Source organism: Sceloporus occidentalis, unplaced genomic scaffold, assembly GCF_023333645.1.
Source record: "Sceloporus occidentalis isolate IW3139 unplaced genomic scaffold, rSceOcc1.0.p SCAF_1, whole genome shotgun sequence".
In the NCBI taxonomy this organism is placed as follows: domain Eukaryota; kingdom Metazoa; phylum Chordata; class Lepidosauria; order Squamata; family Phrynosomatidae; genus Sceloporus; species Sceloporus occidentalis.
Window position 1 is genome coordinate 153960744 of NW_028316981.1, and position 19213 is coordinate 153979956.

Sequence of the window (19213 nt, forward strand, 5' to 3'; positions counted from 1 at the left end):
TGCTGGTGGAATTGTCTGACTTTCTAGATACTGCACTGCAACTCCCAGCATTTCACAACATGAGTAAGCTGGTTAGGGCAGCTGGAAGTTGCAGCCCAACATCTGGAGGGCCACACAGTTCCTACCTTTGCTTTATGTGGATGTACACGTGTGTGTACATGCATGCGCACACACAGGATTTCCATGGCTTCTACCACCCCAGCTCATCACCTCCCTTTCTCCTCTATCTTCAATTGAGTGGCTGCTTTTTCTCAAATAATCAATATGTCACTTAAAAACATGTCACGGGGTGGTCATTGTATGGTCCCCTTTCAAAGTCCGTGTCATTTAGACTTTCATTGGCGGCTATTTTGTCCCATTAAAAGTTCAAGACAGCAATTTGTGAATCCTGCTCAGCCAAGGAGAACTGTGAAAAAAGGAGTTATTTTAAAAGTCAATTAACTGCGGTCTATTCGAGCTGAGGGCATTCACCTTTTCAGGCCTTGTCACGGGCCTGCATCTGTCAGGTCTGTGTTTCCCAGGCTGCTATCAGATGCTCTTTCCTTGTAAATAATGGGCTCATTCAGGCTCTTTATTGGACTTTGTGTGGTAGACACATTTGTATATCATTTTACGGTGTAACAATTCCATTTACATAAAATATAGGCAATTATGTGAGCTAGTCTAAAAAGCTGTGGGAGGGTGGGAGGATCCTGCATTAAAATAATAAAAGCTATTTGAAAAGAAGTAGATAATTTAGGAGCAAAATGGCAACACTAGAGACTCATGGTTCCAAAATGATTCAAGCTCATTCAGCCAAGAGGTGTGTATGTGTGTGTGTGTCTTTGCACATGTGTGTGAGTGTCCAGTTTAAAAATTAACACTATTAAAAATATTCTAAATGGTGCTTCAAATGCCACACTATATAATTAATACAAATGTATCTGAATAAAAATATTTCTAGTGCCTTCTGCTGATGTTAGCGATAAAACACTAACTTTAATGCCACTGAACTTTACCCAGAGTTGTAGCACTTGACATTTTGTCAATGAAATGTGTGAGTTTTTATGCTTGACACCACAAATGCTCACATTCAGATGATTTAAAAAACAAACTTTTAACGTTTTGATGACTTCTGCTATTTTTAATCTGCCTGTGTGTGTAAATGAAAGTTATAAGAAAACTATTATGATCCAATTTTTTTCATCAGAGTACTTGTATGATTGCCTCAGTTGACTGCAGAGGGATGACATGTTTCAGAGGTGTTCACTCATATATAAAGTGGGTGCTCCATTTTTGAAAGCAGAGATAGCTCTTTTTGCAAACTGGTTCCTGTTTTTTTGTGTTGACTCTGTTATTATGAGTATTTTAAAATGTTGCCGTACACTGGAAGCAACTTGAAGGCACACAGCAACAAAACTACCAGACCTACTCCAGCACTCAAGCCACTTCATCATGTTGACTCTGAACACTGCAGTCCTAAAATCCATCTTAAGGAAAAGTGTTGAGAATCCTAAACATATGCATTGTCTTTTACTAACAAGTCTTGCCTTTTTCATTTTACTGGGCCACAAAAGGTTGTACAAAGGCTAGTGTCAGATAGTGTTCTGAAACTGTTAATTCTCCAGTAAAGTGGATGATCATGGCCTGCTTAGTTAGATACAATAGCAAAACATAAAGGTTTGGATTCAAATCTCACCTAATCACGCAAAGAAAGTAGAGTGAGATGGATTTAATTTAAATGACAAAAACAAGCTACAGTAGTGCTGCATAAAGAGGGATATAATGGCGTTATTAATGGCATGATTTGCCAGTAGTCCCTTCAACACTGATATTGAGTTCGACATCTGGAAATTAAACCCAGCTCTGATATCCTCGGGCAGGATGGAGAACTGACTGCCCTCCAGATGTTTAGGACTCAACCCCAGTAAGACCTTGCCTGGGTCCTGGGGTTGGTGGGAATTATTATTTGAAACCTGTGGAGGGAAGTAAACTGTCTGTTCTTGAAGCAGGGGAAGTAGTTAACTAGCAAGTAGAGGTTCATATTTCCTGACCCAGCTGCCCATCTCTCCTTTAAAAAGGGAGAATGGATCACCTCTGTTCCATATCTTTTCTACTTTTTTGGGAAAATCTACCTTAAAACACATGGACCGTCTAATACAATGTGTCAGCTGGGACTTTCTATCTCTTTTATAAATGTACCATAACACCTGTTACTTTGTTTACATGCGACTAGTGTGACCAGATGTCCTAACTGCAGGGGAGGACAAGGCACCACACAATGTAGGATGTTCAAGAAAAATGTTGGATATAAATAAAAGCTTAAAACACTGATATAAATGTAAATCATGCTTCTTAGTCATGCTCAAAATGGAGAACACATTGAAATTCTTCTTGGACAGAAGGTTGAAATGTAGGTTTCCAAGATACCCTCTGCTCAAGGGTGGTAATCATGGGGATCTCCAGATGTTCGTGGACTGCAACTCCCAAGAGCCCTAGTCATCATAGCCAGTAGTAACGAATGGTGGGAGCTGCAGTCCACTAACATCTGGAGAGTGACACTTTGGCCGCCCTTGTCTTAGCATATCCCTGCATAAATGCTTTTTAAACATTTGACACAAGTATTTTGCTTAATTCTGGAAACAGCCAGGCTTTGCTGCTGGGGCCACTCTTGTTGGGGCCCTGCCAAGACCCACCAGCTAGCCAGGGCAGGGGGGCTCTGTCTTGGAAGCCCCCTGCGTTGCTGCCTCTCCACATTGCCCAATTCTGCTGCTTGCTCCATACCCCTCCATGTCTTCCATCTAGCATTTTGCATTGGGTCCAAACCAAAGGGAGAAGTCAAGTAGTGAAGTCAAAGCTGGGAGAAAGGGGATAGGCCCCTTTTATCTCATTTGGCCATTCCAAGGTGATAATTTTACAATCTTGTTTCTGTGCACTTGTGCAAAGTGCTAGGTATATTGCTACCATTTGAAAGAAGTATATGTAGAGAAGTATATGCATTATGAAATGAATATGGCACCTGAAACAGCCTATCCCTGAAGTGAGGAAGATGTGGCCCTCTTGATGTTGGTCTGTAATTCCTGTAAGCCCCTTGTATAACTCTTGTCTATAACAGCCAAGATTGATAAGAGAAACAGTCCAGCTTCTGGAGGGCCACATATTCCCCACCTTTCAAAATAAAGACGGTGAAACAAGCCACTACAGAGGCTATGATGCCTTTCCTAACAACAACAACAGCAACAACAAAGAAGGCCTGCATCTCCTCCATTTCTCTACTTGTATCCAGCCAATTAAAACAGCTGTAACGTGACATCAGTGTGTTTATGGGTTTTCCTTTTCCTGGACACAGAAGCCCATGAGATGTTGCAGGTGAATCTGTACTGCAATGTTGTGTCTGGGGGGAAATACCAATTTGAGCAAAAGCCTCTGTGAAGGCTAAAGACAACACCCACCAGAGCACTTCATTTTAGTTAAGTGAAGACAGCTTTGCATATGCAAAGAGATACTTGCTTTATTAGAGAAGATCTGGAAGTTTCACATCTCCAGCCAAGTACATATTACACGCACACACCCAGACTGAAGTACTACTTGGACTTAATTATTTATTAGCTTCATTTAGATTTTGCTTTTGCACCAATTCGCTGATGATGCATATGTAGCTCTCCTTTCCCCCATTTTTATCCTCACAGCTTCTTTCTGAGACAACACAACTGTTCTGAGGTAACCCAATGAATTTTGCAGCTGTGGCAGGGATTTGATCTTTATTTTCCCAGAGCCCTGTTCCAGTGCTCTGATCACTACAACCATAAAAACTCTCCTTATTTTTAGTCTTTTAAAATACTTTTATATTTAGTATATAAATACTAAAAATACTCTTTATATTGTATATTCCATGAAGGTCCAGTATTTTCTATCTGAAATTCAGAATATGTTCTTGCAATTGTAGAGGCTTGATAACTGTCACTTAGTATTTTTCAGTCTTTATTTAACTTGCAAGGTGCTTTATATTCTTTATTGTTTGTCCTCACAACAGCCCTGTGAGGTAGGTCACTACTGTTCCTTTTTTTACAGATTTGCAAATGTGGTGAGAAGAAGGTAGCTTACCCAAGATTTGAATCTCTGACAAAGATGAATCTCTGACAAAGGCTTCCTGATGCAAACCTGCCCTTTAGTAGCTGGCTTGAACACATAACATGTAAACATTCCACCTGTACCAAATCTCATTATCAGTACCTTTCTTCTATACCAAAAAATAAAAATGAAAATAAATTCTGAAATCCATTTCCTTGATACTGCTTCATTAGTAAAAATGAAACTCGCAGGGGTTTGCTCCTTTCTCTCTGGCTCTTTGATATACAGCACTAAAGTCTTTAAATCTTGGAGCACAGCCTAACCAAGCTTCACCAAAGTGTTCATTGCCTGTGAAGAGGAAGTCTCCTGTACCTTTCTTCACCTTACACTGCAGCAAGATTTTGATGGTCCCTCTCCACTCTCCAGTCAGTTTATCTTGCTGAAAGATACGGTTTTTCTGCCTGTAGACCTGCTGTACATTGACGTCAACCTGGGAGATGTGATTCTCGGAATCATGTGTAACATTTTGGATTGATCCTCTCACCACTGTAAAAAATATTCAGGTGTAACCATGTTGGTTGTGCAACATAATACAACAAAATGCAAAATCAACAAATTGGAGCTGGTGCTCTTTGGGGCCAACCTCAAAGAATATAATGCACTATGGAAACTTTCAAAGCTTCTTGATGTTAAAAATTGTAGAAAAGAGAAATAGTGATGCTGTTAGAGTCACAGGTCTACATTCTGTCTGAGAAGTTGTCAATTAAGATGGTACAAAAGGATTTCTATGTAGGCAGAGGCCACTCCCACTGTTGGCCATGTGAGGACTAAAAGACAGGTAATACTGCGACGTCGAAGGCTTTCACAGCTGGCATCCATAGTTTTTTGTGGGTTTTTCGGGCTATGAGTCCGTGTTCTAAAAGAATTTATTCCTGATGTTTCACCAGCAGCTGTGGCTGGCTTCTTCAGAGAAATCTTCCAGAACACAGCCTCATAGCCCCCCAAACCCACAAAAAACTACAGGTAATACTATTTCAACTCCCATTAACAACAGAAAGGTAACTTTATTCAGATTCAGGTTTCTTCTGTCCTGTGTGAAGCTATCTGCTCCTTTCTTAGGCAGAAAATATTGAATTTCTCAAGGCATCTCTGTACTGTTACATTTGGCAAAACTTTTAGGTGATGTATAGGTATTGCCTTAGGGTCGCTATAAGTCAGATACAACTTGAAGGCACACAACAACAAAAACAGGCAAAATGTGCCAAATTGTAGTCTCAAATCGTAGTCCAATGAAAGAGTTTTATCTTTGTTGGCCTGGGACTCTAATATCATCACCACTTTTCTCCGCTATGATTTTTAACATCTTTGCCTGATGAAGAAGTCATCAATTGCTTCCATCAAAAGAAACCATCAGTTTCTATTCCTATTCCCTTTGTGCTGAAGACAATCCCACTGGGAGTTCCAGACTCAGAATTCTGTTGAAACGTATAGGTTAAGCCTGACTGATAGCAGCAAGCTATGAGAGATAAGCAGAAATGTGTGACTCTTTGGAGTGGAATTTTTCATACTGCCATCTCAGATGGTTTGAGGGGTTTAGAATAGTACATCACATACACATCTAGCTTCATCCTATTTGTAATGATGTACTCAAATGGATGGGAAACAGGTGGCCCTCCAGATATTATGGGATGCAACTCCCATCAGCCCTAGTGAGTATATAAAGTAGTGAATTCCTCACTGATTTAGAAACTAAATCAAAACCTGGAGTCTAAATCATTCAGATGATTACTGAAAGTATGTACTGTATTTGATTCTTCCTGTCAGATACTCTTTCATTTTGTTTTTGTTTTTTAAAAAGCTACAGCTGAATTAAGTCTAATTGTCACAAACATGATTGGCTAGAAGGCCCTTTCCAAATTTTCATTTGTAGCACTTCCCCCAAAATCAAATAGTTTTCATGCAGAATAAGGCATCAGTTTAAGTCTTCCCCTTTGGGGATAATTATCCCACTCATGTCAAGGGCACAAAGAACTTCTTTTGGAAGATTTCAGGAACTTCTTTGGCTAATCCAATTTCCTGGAGATGCTAGCCTTTTAGCATAACAGATGTCCCCTGCTCTTTTCCCCCTTCCATCCCCCACCTGGCTTTGTGTAGCATTTTATACCAGATGCAGTCAAGTCTATTGACAGGCTGTAATGCTCTTGTTCATCTTGCTCTGAATTGCTCTGGCACAGTCCCTGGTCTCCCTGGTCGAGTGACTGAAGACCACCCTCTTCAGAAACCCATAAAGCTCCAATTCACTTTGAAGGTCATTTACACTTTCATTAGTAGCTATTTTATCTTACCCCAGCCTCACAAACAATCCCCCCCCCCCAAAAAAAAAAAACACACCCCAGAACCTCTTGATGATAGGGAATGGTGAACTCAGGACAGGGATGTTAAACCATAAATAGAGTCCACTCAAAGAGCTATTTCTTCTGGTCTGTTGGTGCTTTAAACATAAATGCCCCCCATTGTATGTCCTTCAGCACCACATCTGTCAGTCTCTTGCTTGTATGTGTGGGCCTAGCAAAGAGGAGCGTGCCTTGCTTGAGACACAGTTAACTTCATCAGGTTAATACAGGGGAGCTGATCACCTCTGCGAAAAGAAACAACTAGCTAGCTGTAGCTTAGCTATAGAAATCAGAACAGGCTGATTTCTTATGGCTTATGGCCTAAGACAGTAGCTCTCGTAGTTATGTAACTACTGTATAGCTAGTGAGTTTATTTATCCATCGACTAGGGTTGTGAATCTTGGCTTACTTGCTCTTTGCATATTAGAATGAATAATGTCAGCAGTATTTTCTCTGCTCCCAGAGTTACAAGAGTTTTGGTACAGTTTTAACCAATGCTCACACTTTGGTTGACTTTTGGAACATTTTGCACAGAAATAATGTGTGGTTCTTCCACATAAATCTGTTTTCCTCTGCAGAAAACACATCTTATGTGCAGGAAAATAATTCTCATGTAATTATGGGCAAAATAATTTTCCCAGAAGAGGTTGTGAAATGTGAAGAATCTAGCCACTGTCTCTTTTCTCAATAGGCTTTCCCAAGTGTTGACATACCCCTTTTCACCAAGGATATAAAAATGATGAATATTCTTAATGTTCCCATCATCTACAAGTAAATGGGATTTGAGCTGTTAGTATATCCATGGCCGTCCCAAGAAATGCCGCTGCCTGAATTAACAAAGCAAACGGTGCTTCATCATGTCTTAGTGCATAGCACCCAAAGGCTAGGAGGCAAAAACTTGTATAATCATAAATCCTCCTCCCTGGCAGTAACAATACAATAATAAAGTAAATAACGATTGACTCCTGTTTCAAGACACCTAAGATCAGCTGCCCAAAGCACCTGATTAATCCTGCCTGTTGGTAGAGCTGGTCCTGAGTATATTGAGTACCTTTAAAATGGTTTACTCACCAAAATCGCTGCTGCAAATGGCCATGAGAAGTTCCATGTTGTCACAAGGGTGGCACATGGCTGGAGAGCAAAGATATCAAACAGAAGATTAAAGCCTCTTGAGGGGTCAAGTGGACTCTTGAATAGATTGAATGCAGACAGCCTGGTTTAATGAGCTGCCCTGAAAGTCTGAGGAGTCAAGAACATCTGGCTCAAGCACAATAAATATACAGTGCGCCCGCGCCATACGTGGGCACGCCATACGCAGCCATGAGCATACGTGCTCAAGCCGCGGGGCGCGTGTGGGGCAGAAGGGGCGGCGCGTCCCATTCAATTGAATGGGCGCGCGCGCCTGTTGCGCCCCGCGCGCGCCCGTGCCGCCGCGCATGAGCCCCATTGTTTCCAATGGGGCTCGATCATAGGCGGAATTCACCTTACGTGGAGGGATCTGGAACGGATCCCCCGCGTAAGGCGAGGACGGACTGTATAAAGAAGCTTTGTACAGCAGAACTCCAAGAATTGTACAGTTATATTTCTGCCACATCTTGAACATGCAAAATGTTTCCCAATTCCTGTTTCACTGGCCTCCCAAGCAGACCTGGAAGATAGGTCACCTAATGTCCACAGCCTTTGCTACCCATAACTTTGATAGTTATGTCAGCTGTAGCTTCCTCCAGCATGCTATGCATAGAGCCTTTTGTGTTGTGGCACCCTGGTTACAGAACAACCTTCCCATCATGGGCCAGATTGGCACCAACATCGATGTCATTCTGGTGCAAAGTCAGAATGTAGCTTTTCATAAAGTAAGCTGCCTTGAAGACCTAGGATTACATATTAGCAAAATATCAATATAATATGATATTCAACAACATTAAAGATGTAATGAGGCACTTCCTTTCCCAGGGCTTACCTTCTACAAGGGCCATTTTCTGGAGGTCTGGACCGGTGGCACTCTGGTTGCTGAATAACTCATACTGGAAACTGGCAGTCTTGCGACTGATGTCCTTCTGGGGGCTGGCCTGTAGGAAGAGGGCCACCCGGTGAGGGGCAGGGGTGCTGAAGCAGGACACATGATGCAGGCGGAGTTCCTCAGTGTCACTCACCAACAGGTGCAGCTGTCCGTCTCGCTCCACATAAATGTTGGCCCCTTGAAAGTTGTTGGATGGCTTGATGCATATGGTGGTGTGTTGGGCGTTGGAGAGGTTGGGCTCCAGGATAACACGGAGGGCTCTTGTTGGGTACATCCATTCCAGGAAGCCCTCAGTGCAGCGGAGGTGGACCTGCTCCACAGCTCGAGAGTGGGGCTCCCAACTCAATCCACTGGAAGGAAACAGGGTGAAAAACCAGGATAAGTGGGATATGAAGGGAGAAGAGGGAGGCAGAGAAAGGCAGATCTAATGAGATTTCAGTTTTGTTAGAACTGCCATGTCCAGAACCTCAGGGGAGCCCAATATCCCTAACCACATCATCACTACTGTTGAAAAAAGAAGCATTGAAATGTCCAGTTGACTTCTAGACATGAGCAATGACCCTGAAAGACTTCTTCAACCAGGCTACAGGAAATGTTAAATCAGGGCAAATGAATAAGGTTTAGGATTTGTGTTAGTCAATGGGAGATGTGAAAGTGGAGAGAGCTGACTGGCTCTGCCATCCACAGGGTTTTGTTTCCTATAGGATGACCATATTTCCTTGAGATAAAAATGGGACATTGGGATGTCAAAAGTGTGACAAAGAGTGTAGAAAATATTTTGTATTTATGATAACAAAATTTTTATTACATTAACATATTGAGCTAACAGTTATTCTTCAGTAACTGAACTCTTACAAAAAATGTAAGTAGACATAGAGGGAGACTGGATTTCACCACAATTGTACCATGAATATTTTGCCAATGAAGTAATCTTACACAGCAAATTTTGGTCTTTCAACTCCTGATATCGGAGCTGCTGTTGGAGTTGCCTAGACATCCCCCTCGAGGCCAGTTTAACGAACTTATCTGGTGCAGCTTGGGAGTTAATGGACACCATGACAAACATGGGCCTTTCCCAGATAGTCTCTGAGCCCACACATTGTGCAGGTCATACTCTCGATGTGGTCTTCTGTATGGAGCAGTCATATCCGTGGGCAGAGGTAATTAATATTTCCACTTTGTCATGGATGGATCACTTCCTGGTCAAGGCCGGGCTGAAGGTCACTATTCCCCCCCACTGGGGTGGAGGACCCATTAAAAAGGTCCGCCCTTGAAGGCAAATGGAACCTATTAGGTTCCAAGAGGCCCTAGAGGGTTTGATGGTTGGTAATGCCAGCGATTCTGTTGAATCTCTGCTTAAAACTTGGAACAACAATCTTACCAGAGCTATAGACACTATAGCTCTGCGTCCTTTCCAACCTGCTTCTAATTGCAATTCGTGGTATACTCAAGATCTCAAAATTATGAAGTGGGCTGGACAACGGCTAGAGCGTCACTGGCAGAAATATCGACTCATGCCTGATAAGACACGCCATAGGATTTTTCTTAAATCCTATGGAGTGGCAATAGATGCAGCTAAGACGTCTTTCTATTTTGCATTTATTGCGTCTACGAAGTCTCATCCAGCTATGCTATTCAGGATGGTAAGGGACTTGACTCAAATGCCCCCCACCCTGAACTCTTTATTAGTACCTACAAAAGCTTGCTTTTGGGAGAATGAAGGGGAAGTTCTGGTCACACATCTCCATGGCCAGGACTACCAGGAACCCTATAAGAATTATTCTGTGTTCCCAATAGCCATAGGAGAGAGAGGGAAGGTGTTGAACCCTTACATCCCCTGAGAAGGATTCAGTCTCCAGTGAAAGGCTTGGTGGCAGGCAGCCCTACTGTACCACTGCACTAGGAAGAGGAGGCAAGTCAGGGTAGATCCCAGGCACATACCATACCTCTTTGCACCACAACATGAAATGGGAGAGACACCATCTTGTTCTTTGCCTAAAGCAGTAAAAGGTCCAAGACTCATCTTGAGTTGTACTCCCCTATCTAAGCATACAGATATTGGGATTGTCCAGGGTTTTTGTCCCGTGGCGGAGCCAATTGCCTTGCCAACTGCTCAGGGATGCATATAGAGACTTAATCAGGTCTCATAGGGAGCATGAAATTGGTTTGAATGTTTATGAAGAATGAAAGCGTCTAGTACTGGCTGGTGAATCCCAAGCTTGGTGAATCCCAAGCTTGAAACACGCTATCAAACAAACTGCTGAACCGTACTCTCCAGATAAGGTTGGCCTCCATCAAATTAGGCTAGTTCAGAGAAAATCCCAAAGTGGATTCACAACCCCACCGACATGGGAGCCACCAACTGCCAGTGCATGGAGCTATAGCCAGCATGGAGTAAATGGATTGCCTAGTTATAAAGATAGTCTTTGGCTGCATCTGCACTGCAGAAGTAATCCAGGTTGACACCACTTTAACTGCCCTGGTTCAGTGCTATTGAATTCTGGGAATTATAGTTTTGTGAGACATTTAGCCTTCTCTGTTGCTGGTGTCAAAACAAACTACAAATCCCAGGATTCCATAGCACTGAGTCATGGCAGTTAAAGTGGTGTCAACCTGGATTATTTCTACAGTGTACTTGCAGCCTTTGGGTCAAAGGAGATAAACTACAGATAAGTCTTAAACTTGGAAGAAAACAGTAAATATGCATCTAATCGTTACAAGTTAAAACAGTTAATAATATCACCAGCTACATGCGTCAGAATACAGATGTGAATCTAGACATTTTTAGTTTGCCAACAAATGCATAAGGCCTTTTCAGATGAAAACGTGAGTTTCAGTGTTTTTAAATTAAATGGTTTAGTATTCAGGTATGCACTTCAGTTAAATGATATTTTAAGTTTATTTGTGTAGATAGAACACACATTTAATTATTGCAAAAAATCTGGTCATTATCAGGAAAATAGTAAATTCCTTCTACTACAACTAATGGGATTTAAAAGTAACTTTGCCATGATGACTGGATCCTTAAATTTACCAGATATGTAAAAACATAGCACAAAGCTGGTATATAAAATTTAGATTCATTCAATTCACTTCAAAAAATAGCAGTTATTTGTCAAGCGTAATAATAATTAGGGCAAAATCGAACTAAATGAAGCACTGGTTTTGATGGGAAAGTTAAACACAAAATTTGATGTCTCTCAAGCAAAGTGACTTGAACTAAAAGTGGCTAGCCTACTCAGCACTTTATTTGGCTTGTGGGCCGTACAACTTTATTTTGTTGTAATTTAACTTTTATTGTGCAGTGTAATACTCCCAGGTTTCCATTGTTGTTTGTTGCTGTGTGCCTCCAAGTCACTTCCAGGGATGTAGCCAGGATTTTGGGAAGGGGGGGTCCAGACAGGGATGTAGCCAGGATTTTAGGAAGGGGGGGTCCAGACTAAGTGCCACCATTATAATGGGGCTTGGGCGCGGTGGTGCAGCAGCACGCACCATTCATTTTTCTAATGGAAGGGGGGGGGGGTCCAGACCCCAAGAACCCCCCCCCCTTGGCTACATCCCTGGTCCAGACTAAGTGCCACCATTATAATGGGACTTGGATGCGGTGGCATGGCAGCATGCACCATCGATTTTATCTAACGGAAGGGGGGGGTCTGGATCCCAAGAACCCCCCCTTGGCTGCGTCCCTGTCACTTCTGACTTATGGCGACCACAGGTCCATAAGAGGGTTTTCTTCACCAGATTTCTTCAGTGAGGGTTGTCTTTGCTTTCCTCTGAGGCTGAGAGAGTGTGACTTGTCCAAGGTTACCCAATGGATTTCCATGGCTGCGCAGGGATTTGAACCCTGGTCTTCAGATTTATAGTCCAATAATCAAACCACAGCACACTAACTCAAATTCAATTGACGAACTTGAGCAGGCTATTTATGGGTAATTGCTTGCAGGAAACCTTCTTACGATGGGTGGGTGGGTACTCTAGTTTTAACTTTTTTATTTTAAAATTGTTTTTATATTGTTTAATTTGTAGTTTCAAAAAAACGCTGATCTTTTCATTGTGTTTTGATTTAATTTTTAAAAGCTAATGTTATTTTTAGTGTGCGTGAGCCACACCAGGAGAAAGGTGGCATGTAAAAGCAGTAAATGAATACTTATGCTGTTCTAGCCATAAGTCTACTTACTATGGCTGAGCTGAACGATCATTTAGTCATGATGTGAACCCACTGGGGGACCTCGGGCAAGTCACACACTCTCAACCAGAGAGGGTGGCAATGACAAACCCCCTCTGAAAACAACTTGCCAAGAAAACCCCATGATTTGAAATGGAAATGATTTGAAGAAACATAATAACAACAACAACTGAGAAGATGATTACTGTATCCACAATGAAGACATAACCCTGTTTGCACCTCTTTAACTCTTTGTGGCTCAAGGCCAGAGCGGCCCCACAACAAACTCTAACTCCCAGAATTCCATAGCCTTGATCCACAAAGAGTTAATGCGGTGCCAAACAAGGTTATTTTTCCAGTATGGATGCAGCCTAAATGTCTCACAAAAACCCTACAATTCCCAGAGTTGCTTAGCATTGAGCCATGGCATTTAAAGCGGTGTGGCCTAGTGGTTTGAGTCTTGGACTAGGACTCTGGAGACTTAGGTCTGGATCTTGGCTCAGCCATGAAAATCGACTTGGGTGGCCTTGGGCCAGTCACACTCTCTCAGCCATGGCAAACCTCCTCTGAACGAATCTTGGCAAGAAAACCTCAGGATAGGTTTGCCATAAGTTGGAAATGACTGGAAGGCACACAACAACAACAACAACAACAAGAAGCCACCTGGGTTACTTTTGTATCCAAAGCTAGGATAGCATATGTATCCAAGGTGAGCAGGGGTCCTCACCGCAAAGGAGGACAAGGCACAGGGAAATGGAGGACGTCCAAGAAAAATGGAGGACACGACCAAAGACAAGCTCAAGACACTAATAAATCAATGTAAATCCTGCTTGTCCTGCTCCAAATGGAGGGCATTTTGGAATTCCTCCTAGACATGTAGGACCTATCCTGGAAAAGGAGGACCTCTGGTCACGCTGAGGCGCCTCCAAATGGAGGACCTTCACGAAAAAACGGAGGACAGGAGCCAACAAAAGCTCCAAACGCTGCCAGGAACGCAAAGCCCCGCTTCTTTTGTGGTTGTTGTTGTTGTTATTGTGTGCCTATTCGAGTCGTTCCCCTCTCATGGGGGTTTTCTTGGCCAGGGTCTTGAGAGGGAAGTTTTTGCCCTGGCCACCCTCCGAGGCTGAGAGAGTGTGACTACTTGCCCAAGGCCACCCAATGAGTTTCCACAGCTGAGCCGGGATTCGAACCCGAGTCCCTAACGCTGCTGCTGCTGGCACCACAGAAAGGGCAACCCCTGCTTCTTTTTAGCCGTTCTTAGAACGGAGGGACTTTGGGAAAGTCCCCCGAGGCAGGAAGCCGACATGGAGGACGTGTCCGGGAAAAGGAGGACACATGTGTGTGCGCGCGCGGAGGGGCAATGTTCCTGCTCCTCTTGGGCTTCCTCTGCTCTGGCTCCCTTCCCTCCCTTCCCCTTCCAGCTGCTCACCTGCCTTTCCAGCTGCAGTCGGAGGCCTGGGCCCAGGGCTCATGGCAGGCCAGGAGGAGGAGGGCCAGGAGGACCAGGGCCCTCTCCCCGCCCAGGAAGGACATGGGCCTTGGCCTTGGCCCCAGCCAGAGCGGGGAGGAGAGGAAGGGGCTGCTGGGGCTCTTGGCTGGCAAGTGGCTCCCTCTTCCCAACAGCAGCGGAGGGAAGGACAGGGGAGACTTCCTTCCTTCCTTCCTTCCTTCTTCCCTCCAGGCTTTTGAACCGGCCCTGGAGTGGACAGATGTCCCCCCTCCTTCCCAGCCCGCCCTCCTGCTTATTGGCCAGCAGCATCCCAACAGCCAAGGCATAGGGAGCAGCCTTTTGTTCCAGGGACCCAGGGGAGCCCCAAGGATGGAGGGGGGGGATGCTTCAATCTGGAAGACACCATGCCTGCAGGTTGGACCTTGGTGGAAGAGTCTTGAAGAGTTTATCGCACTAGGGCTAATTTAGGCATTAAAACATGATTAAAGCACATCTAAAGCGCACTAAGATGCTGTGGCTTAGCTTAGTGATGATCAGAAGATTGGAGGCTTGGCACTTCGAGGCTTGAGGGCTGCATGATGGTGTGAGTTCTTGTCACTGGTCCCAGCTTCTGCCAACCTAGCGGTTCGAAAGCATGCAAATGCAAGGAGATGGATAGGTACCACTCCTCAGTGGTGTTTATCACACGGAGATTTTTACAGCTCAGATCCGGGGTGACTCCTGGTTCAGCTATACGAATTCACATTATAATGTGAATGTTTTATCACACCTGGTTGCCCTTCCAAAACAAGGGGGAATCGAATCCAAGGCAAGTCACGTGATGCGGATTCAAGCAAAGCTTAGTGAGTGCAAATTGTATTACCACACCGGTGGGATTCAACAATTCAAATCGGCACCCTTGCACATGCTCAGTGGGGGGCTGAACGCATCATGACCTTGTATGTTTCTGGGGTGAAAAAGGGCTTCTTGTTCCCTGTTGCTCCTAATTGCGTGATTGCCTGAATGTTTGCCTCATGAATATTTCTATGTCTTCTTCATCCCCCCTTTTTATTTTGCCTTCCATTTCAGCAATTTCAACACACAGAAAGATAGACAGACAGACAGACATATCTGTATATTCACATTCACACACATACACACATGTATATATTAAAAAAAAAATGAGTTGCTCTGAAAGTGAAAGGATCACCGAAAGGAAATGAGGGGAAATTGCAGCGCTGCATCATGGGAAATTTGCAACCTGGGGAGTTTGCAGTGGTGTACCAGAGCAGAAGCAAAGTTGCATTCCACACCAGACCAATTCAGAGTGAAATCGAAGTAAGCTTGAAAGTGCTTTTTGTGAATTCATTTCCCCCCCCCAAATTCATCAAAATGAGGAGTCACTTTAGATTCGCTGCGGAAGCACCACGGAAGGAGCCCCCATAGAAAGGAATCATGTCTGATAACACATCAAGTTATCACATGAATTCGCATCATTGGACCCGCAGTCACGTCAGATCTGAGCTGCAAAAAGGTGCGTGTGATCAGACTCAGTGGGAAGGTAACAGTCATGCTGGCCACATGGCCACCAGAGTAGTCCTCAGACAACGCTGGCTCTTCGGCTTAGAAACAGAGATGAGCACCACCCCCGTACAGCCGGTTTCGACTAGACATTCATGTCAAGGGAGTACCTTTACCTTTACCTTTCAAGCATCCCGCAAATAAAATGTGAAGTCGAAGGCTTTGATGGCTGGCATTCCATAGTTTTTTTTTGTGGGATTTTCAGGCTATGTGGCCATGTTCTAGAAGAGTTTATTCCTGATGTTTCATCAGCATCTGTGGCTGGCATTTTCAGAGAAGCAAAAATGGCGAGCAATTGCGCGAATGATTATCACATGCAATTGCTCAAGTAATGTCAGAATTGCATTGTCACTGAACTCCCGAAAGTAAAAAGATGCATGTTAATGCTTCTTTGTGACTGCTTTAATGGTGGGTTTTGTGTGACATCATGTGAAATTGTTTCGTGTAATTACACAATTTTTTCCAGGATATTTACAGGATAAACTCCTGATCTCCATCATCATCATCATCATCATCATCATCATCATCATCATCATAGATTTATTTCTAGCCCGCCCAATCACGAAGAATCCGGGCGGGTTACAACAATAAAATACAACAAATTACAATAGAGTTAAAAAATCAAACCCTAGACCTACCACCCATTCCCAGTACTAAAACAGAATTAAACAGTAATAATATTAAAACATTAAAAACATTAAAAACAAACAAAAAATAGGCAGAAACATTGGCAGGGGAAAAATAGACAGATGAGGGGACAACTATCTCTATATCTGGGGAGGGTAACTAAGTTGGAAAGGCCTGCCGAAAGAGATCCGTCTTGAGTGCTTTCTTGAAAGCTGCCAGAGTGGAAATGTGACGGATCTCCTCCGGCAGGTCGTTCTGCAGTTTAGGAGCAGTAGTAGAGAAGGCCCTCTGGGAGACACATGTTAGCCTGGATTTTTTTGGCTGTAGTAGATTTCTTCCAGAGGACCTTAGTGTGCGGGACGGACAATAGGGAAGAAGGCATTCCCTCAAGTACTCTGGGCCCAAGCCATGTAGGGCTTTAAAGGTAATCACCAACACCTTGTACTTTGTCCAGAAACTAATAGGCAGCCAGTGGAGGGACTTCAAGACCGGTGTTATATGGTCATTCCTAGAAGTTCCCGTGATCAATCTGGCTGCCATATTTTGTACCAGCTGAAGTTTCCCAGAGCTCCAATGGTTTCTTCCTCAGTCGAAGAGATTCTCAGGGAAGTTTACAACTAATAAAGATGATGCATCACAAGCATATTATTATTATTATTATCATCATCATCATCATCATCATCATTAATCAAGATTTGCCTATGGGAATTTATATAAATATTTTCTAGCTATGGATGGTTGAATCTGTGGATTAAAAAAACCCATGGATACAGAGGGCCAATTGTATTTATTGTATAAATAGAAATGGGACCAAGAGCAGCTCACAATATTAAAAGAACAGTACAATTAAAAACATAGAATTTATTGTTCAGGTCACCTCCAACTCATGGTGACCCTGTGGATGAGATGTCTCCATGACTCTTTGCTCTCCACTGCCCTGCTTACATTCTGGAAATTCATACCCATGGCCTCCCTGTCTATCCATCTAGGTTGAGGTCTTCCTCTCTTTCTACATCCCTCCACCTTTCCTTGCATCTCTGGGGAAGGACCAGAGATACAAAAATGCCTTGGAGGCCACATGGGGCCCCAGGACCATACTTTGGCCATCTTGGTTTAGGGGACACAGGCATGTGGTGGCACACAGACCACCCTGTCCTCCAAGAGAGTGGAATGAATGACCTAGGGCTCAGTAAAACCAGCAAGTGGTCCCATTGCTGTCGCAAAGCACCTGCTACCTGTGGTGTTGCCTCATTATCTAATGGTAGGGCCAGCGCTGGAAAAAAGAATCTCTGGCTATGATTGAATTAGACCACTTGCAGAATGTAAACAACACTTTTCTGCTGCTACTTCCTTGCACAAGGACAACAGAATGTGCCTGATCACCCCCCCCCCCCCCCGCTCCTAAGCAGCCGATCAGTGATCTGAAGGCTGGAGATACACCTAGGAACTTCCCTCCTGGGAATAGGAGCTCTTCTGGGCTATTGTTGCATGCCTGAGGTGAAAGGTATTGCAGAGAATACATATGCTGGTGACACTGGGGTAAACTAATGTATGGCACAAATTGGATTTTGGCTTCTAGGTTCCATCTGTGGCAAGATGCCTCATGTTTCCTATTTAGTGTACAAATATATAAGACGTAAATATGGCTCTGTGTGTGTGCTGTATGGAAATTGATATTTCCAGGGGTGTAGCTAAGAATTCTGCCCTCAAAATAAAAAATTCTTTCAGTGCCCAAATTGTAGAGCAAGATCTTGAAAATCATCCACACCTAAAACTCTTCTATTTTCTGTGTTCACATTCCCTTGGTCACTTTGCTTGCCCTTTTCTTTGGATGCCTAAACTGTATTTCTAAATTTTCAATTGAAATTTTAAGTTACTGCAATGCTAGAAATTTGGAGACTGAATGACAGATTTCATGGGGGGGGGGGCATGCCCTCATTTTGTCTTCCCTGGTTATTTAAAAAAATAAACATTTTCATTGGAAAAGTCATCAGCAGCTTGCCTTCTGGCTTTATTAATACCTGCCTCCCTGTCTGGCTTCACCTTTGTTCCTTTCTCTCCTGTTTTCCTTCACCAAATGTAAGAGGTTGTGAAATTACTGTGTCTGAGTACAAAAAGGCAAGAGTGATTAAAGAGTGAGGGATGTAAGGATGAAGGCTGGCTCAAAATATTTTGCTGCCTAAGGCAGAACCACAAACATCCCTCTCCCTGCCAATCAGAATAATACCCAAGAGTGGTTAGATTCTTTTGGCACTTCAGGCAGAGAGTCCCACAAGAACTTCACCTTGGCAATAAAAATAGACCGAAAATAGATTATAGAAGCAATTCTAACTGATCTGGGTATTTCCCACCAAGCATACAGATGACAACTCAGTTCCTTGCAACAGCTTTGCAGACTGCAAGGGACATCTCAGTTTCATTCAATGGTGTTCATTCCCTGTTACCTGATCACTGCAGAAGCAGCTTGTGAGAATGGATGTAGAATCCTGGAAGCAAAAGGGTGGGTACACTTTCACTTTGTGAGATAAAAACTTCTTACCCTGGGGAAGAATGTACATGCATACTCAAGCAAGTTGTCTCTTTTATAGTGGTTTACAAAGATCTGGGTCTGATCCTACAGTTCATCCTTCATGAATCATCACCTTTTTTTTAGCCTGTAACCAGCTTGTCCAGCATCTCCAAACAGATACTTGACCAATCTTTTGTAGGAATCCCTTAAGAAATGAGTTTCGACTAGTCTCCTTTAGTAGGGACTAGCTGGGGATGGTGGGAGGTGCAACTGGAGGTCATAAAGATTGGGAAAATTGCTCTAGGATTAGCTACTCTCTTTTAGCTGAACGTAAACTTGCCAGGCTTAACTGTTAATCTTCATGGCACAAAGGTACAGGCAAGAGACTGGGATGCTCAATTCTTTTGCTCAGTTTCTTTTACAAGGGGGCAATTTCTTT

At 43.4% G+C, this 19213-nt stretch overlaps 2 protein-coding genes across 2 annotated transcripts in view; both read right to left on the bottom strand.

Moving 5' to 3' along the window:
- Window positions 1-3943: 3943 nt before the first annotated feature.
- Window positions 3944-14289, bottom strand: LOC149322467 (meteorin-like protein). The gene is made up of 4 exons (XM_089478254.1): window positions 14058-14289; window positions 8404-8813; window positions 7515-7574; window positions 3944-4596 (listed from the first exon to the last, which is right to left on the bottom strand). The coding sequence occupies exons 1-4, from the start codon at window positions 14159-14161 to the stop codon at window positions 4280-4282; spliced, it is 891 nt and encodes a 296-aa protein (XP_089334380.1). The 5' UTR covers window positions 14162-14289; the 3' UTR covers window positions 3944-4279.
- The window catches only part of DGKE (diacylglycerol kinase epsilon), a 48453-nt gene continuing 38038 nt past the window's right edge, over window positions 8799-19213 (bottom strand). The window contains exon 14 of the transcript XR_016271817.1: window positions 8799-8813. The gene's annotated coding sequence lies outside the window, so the exon portion shown is untranslated. The remainder of the gene's footprint in view (window positions 8814-19213) is intronic.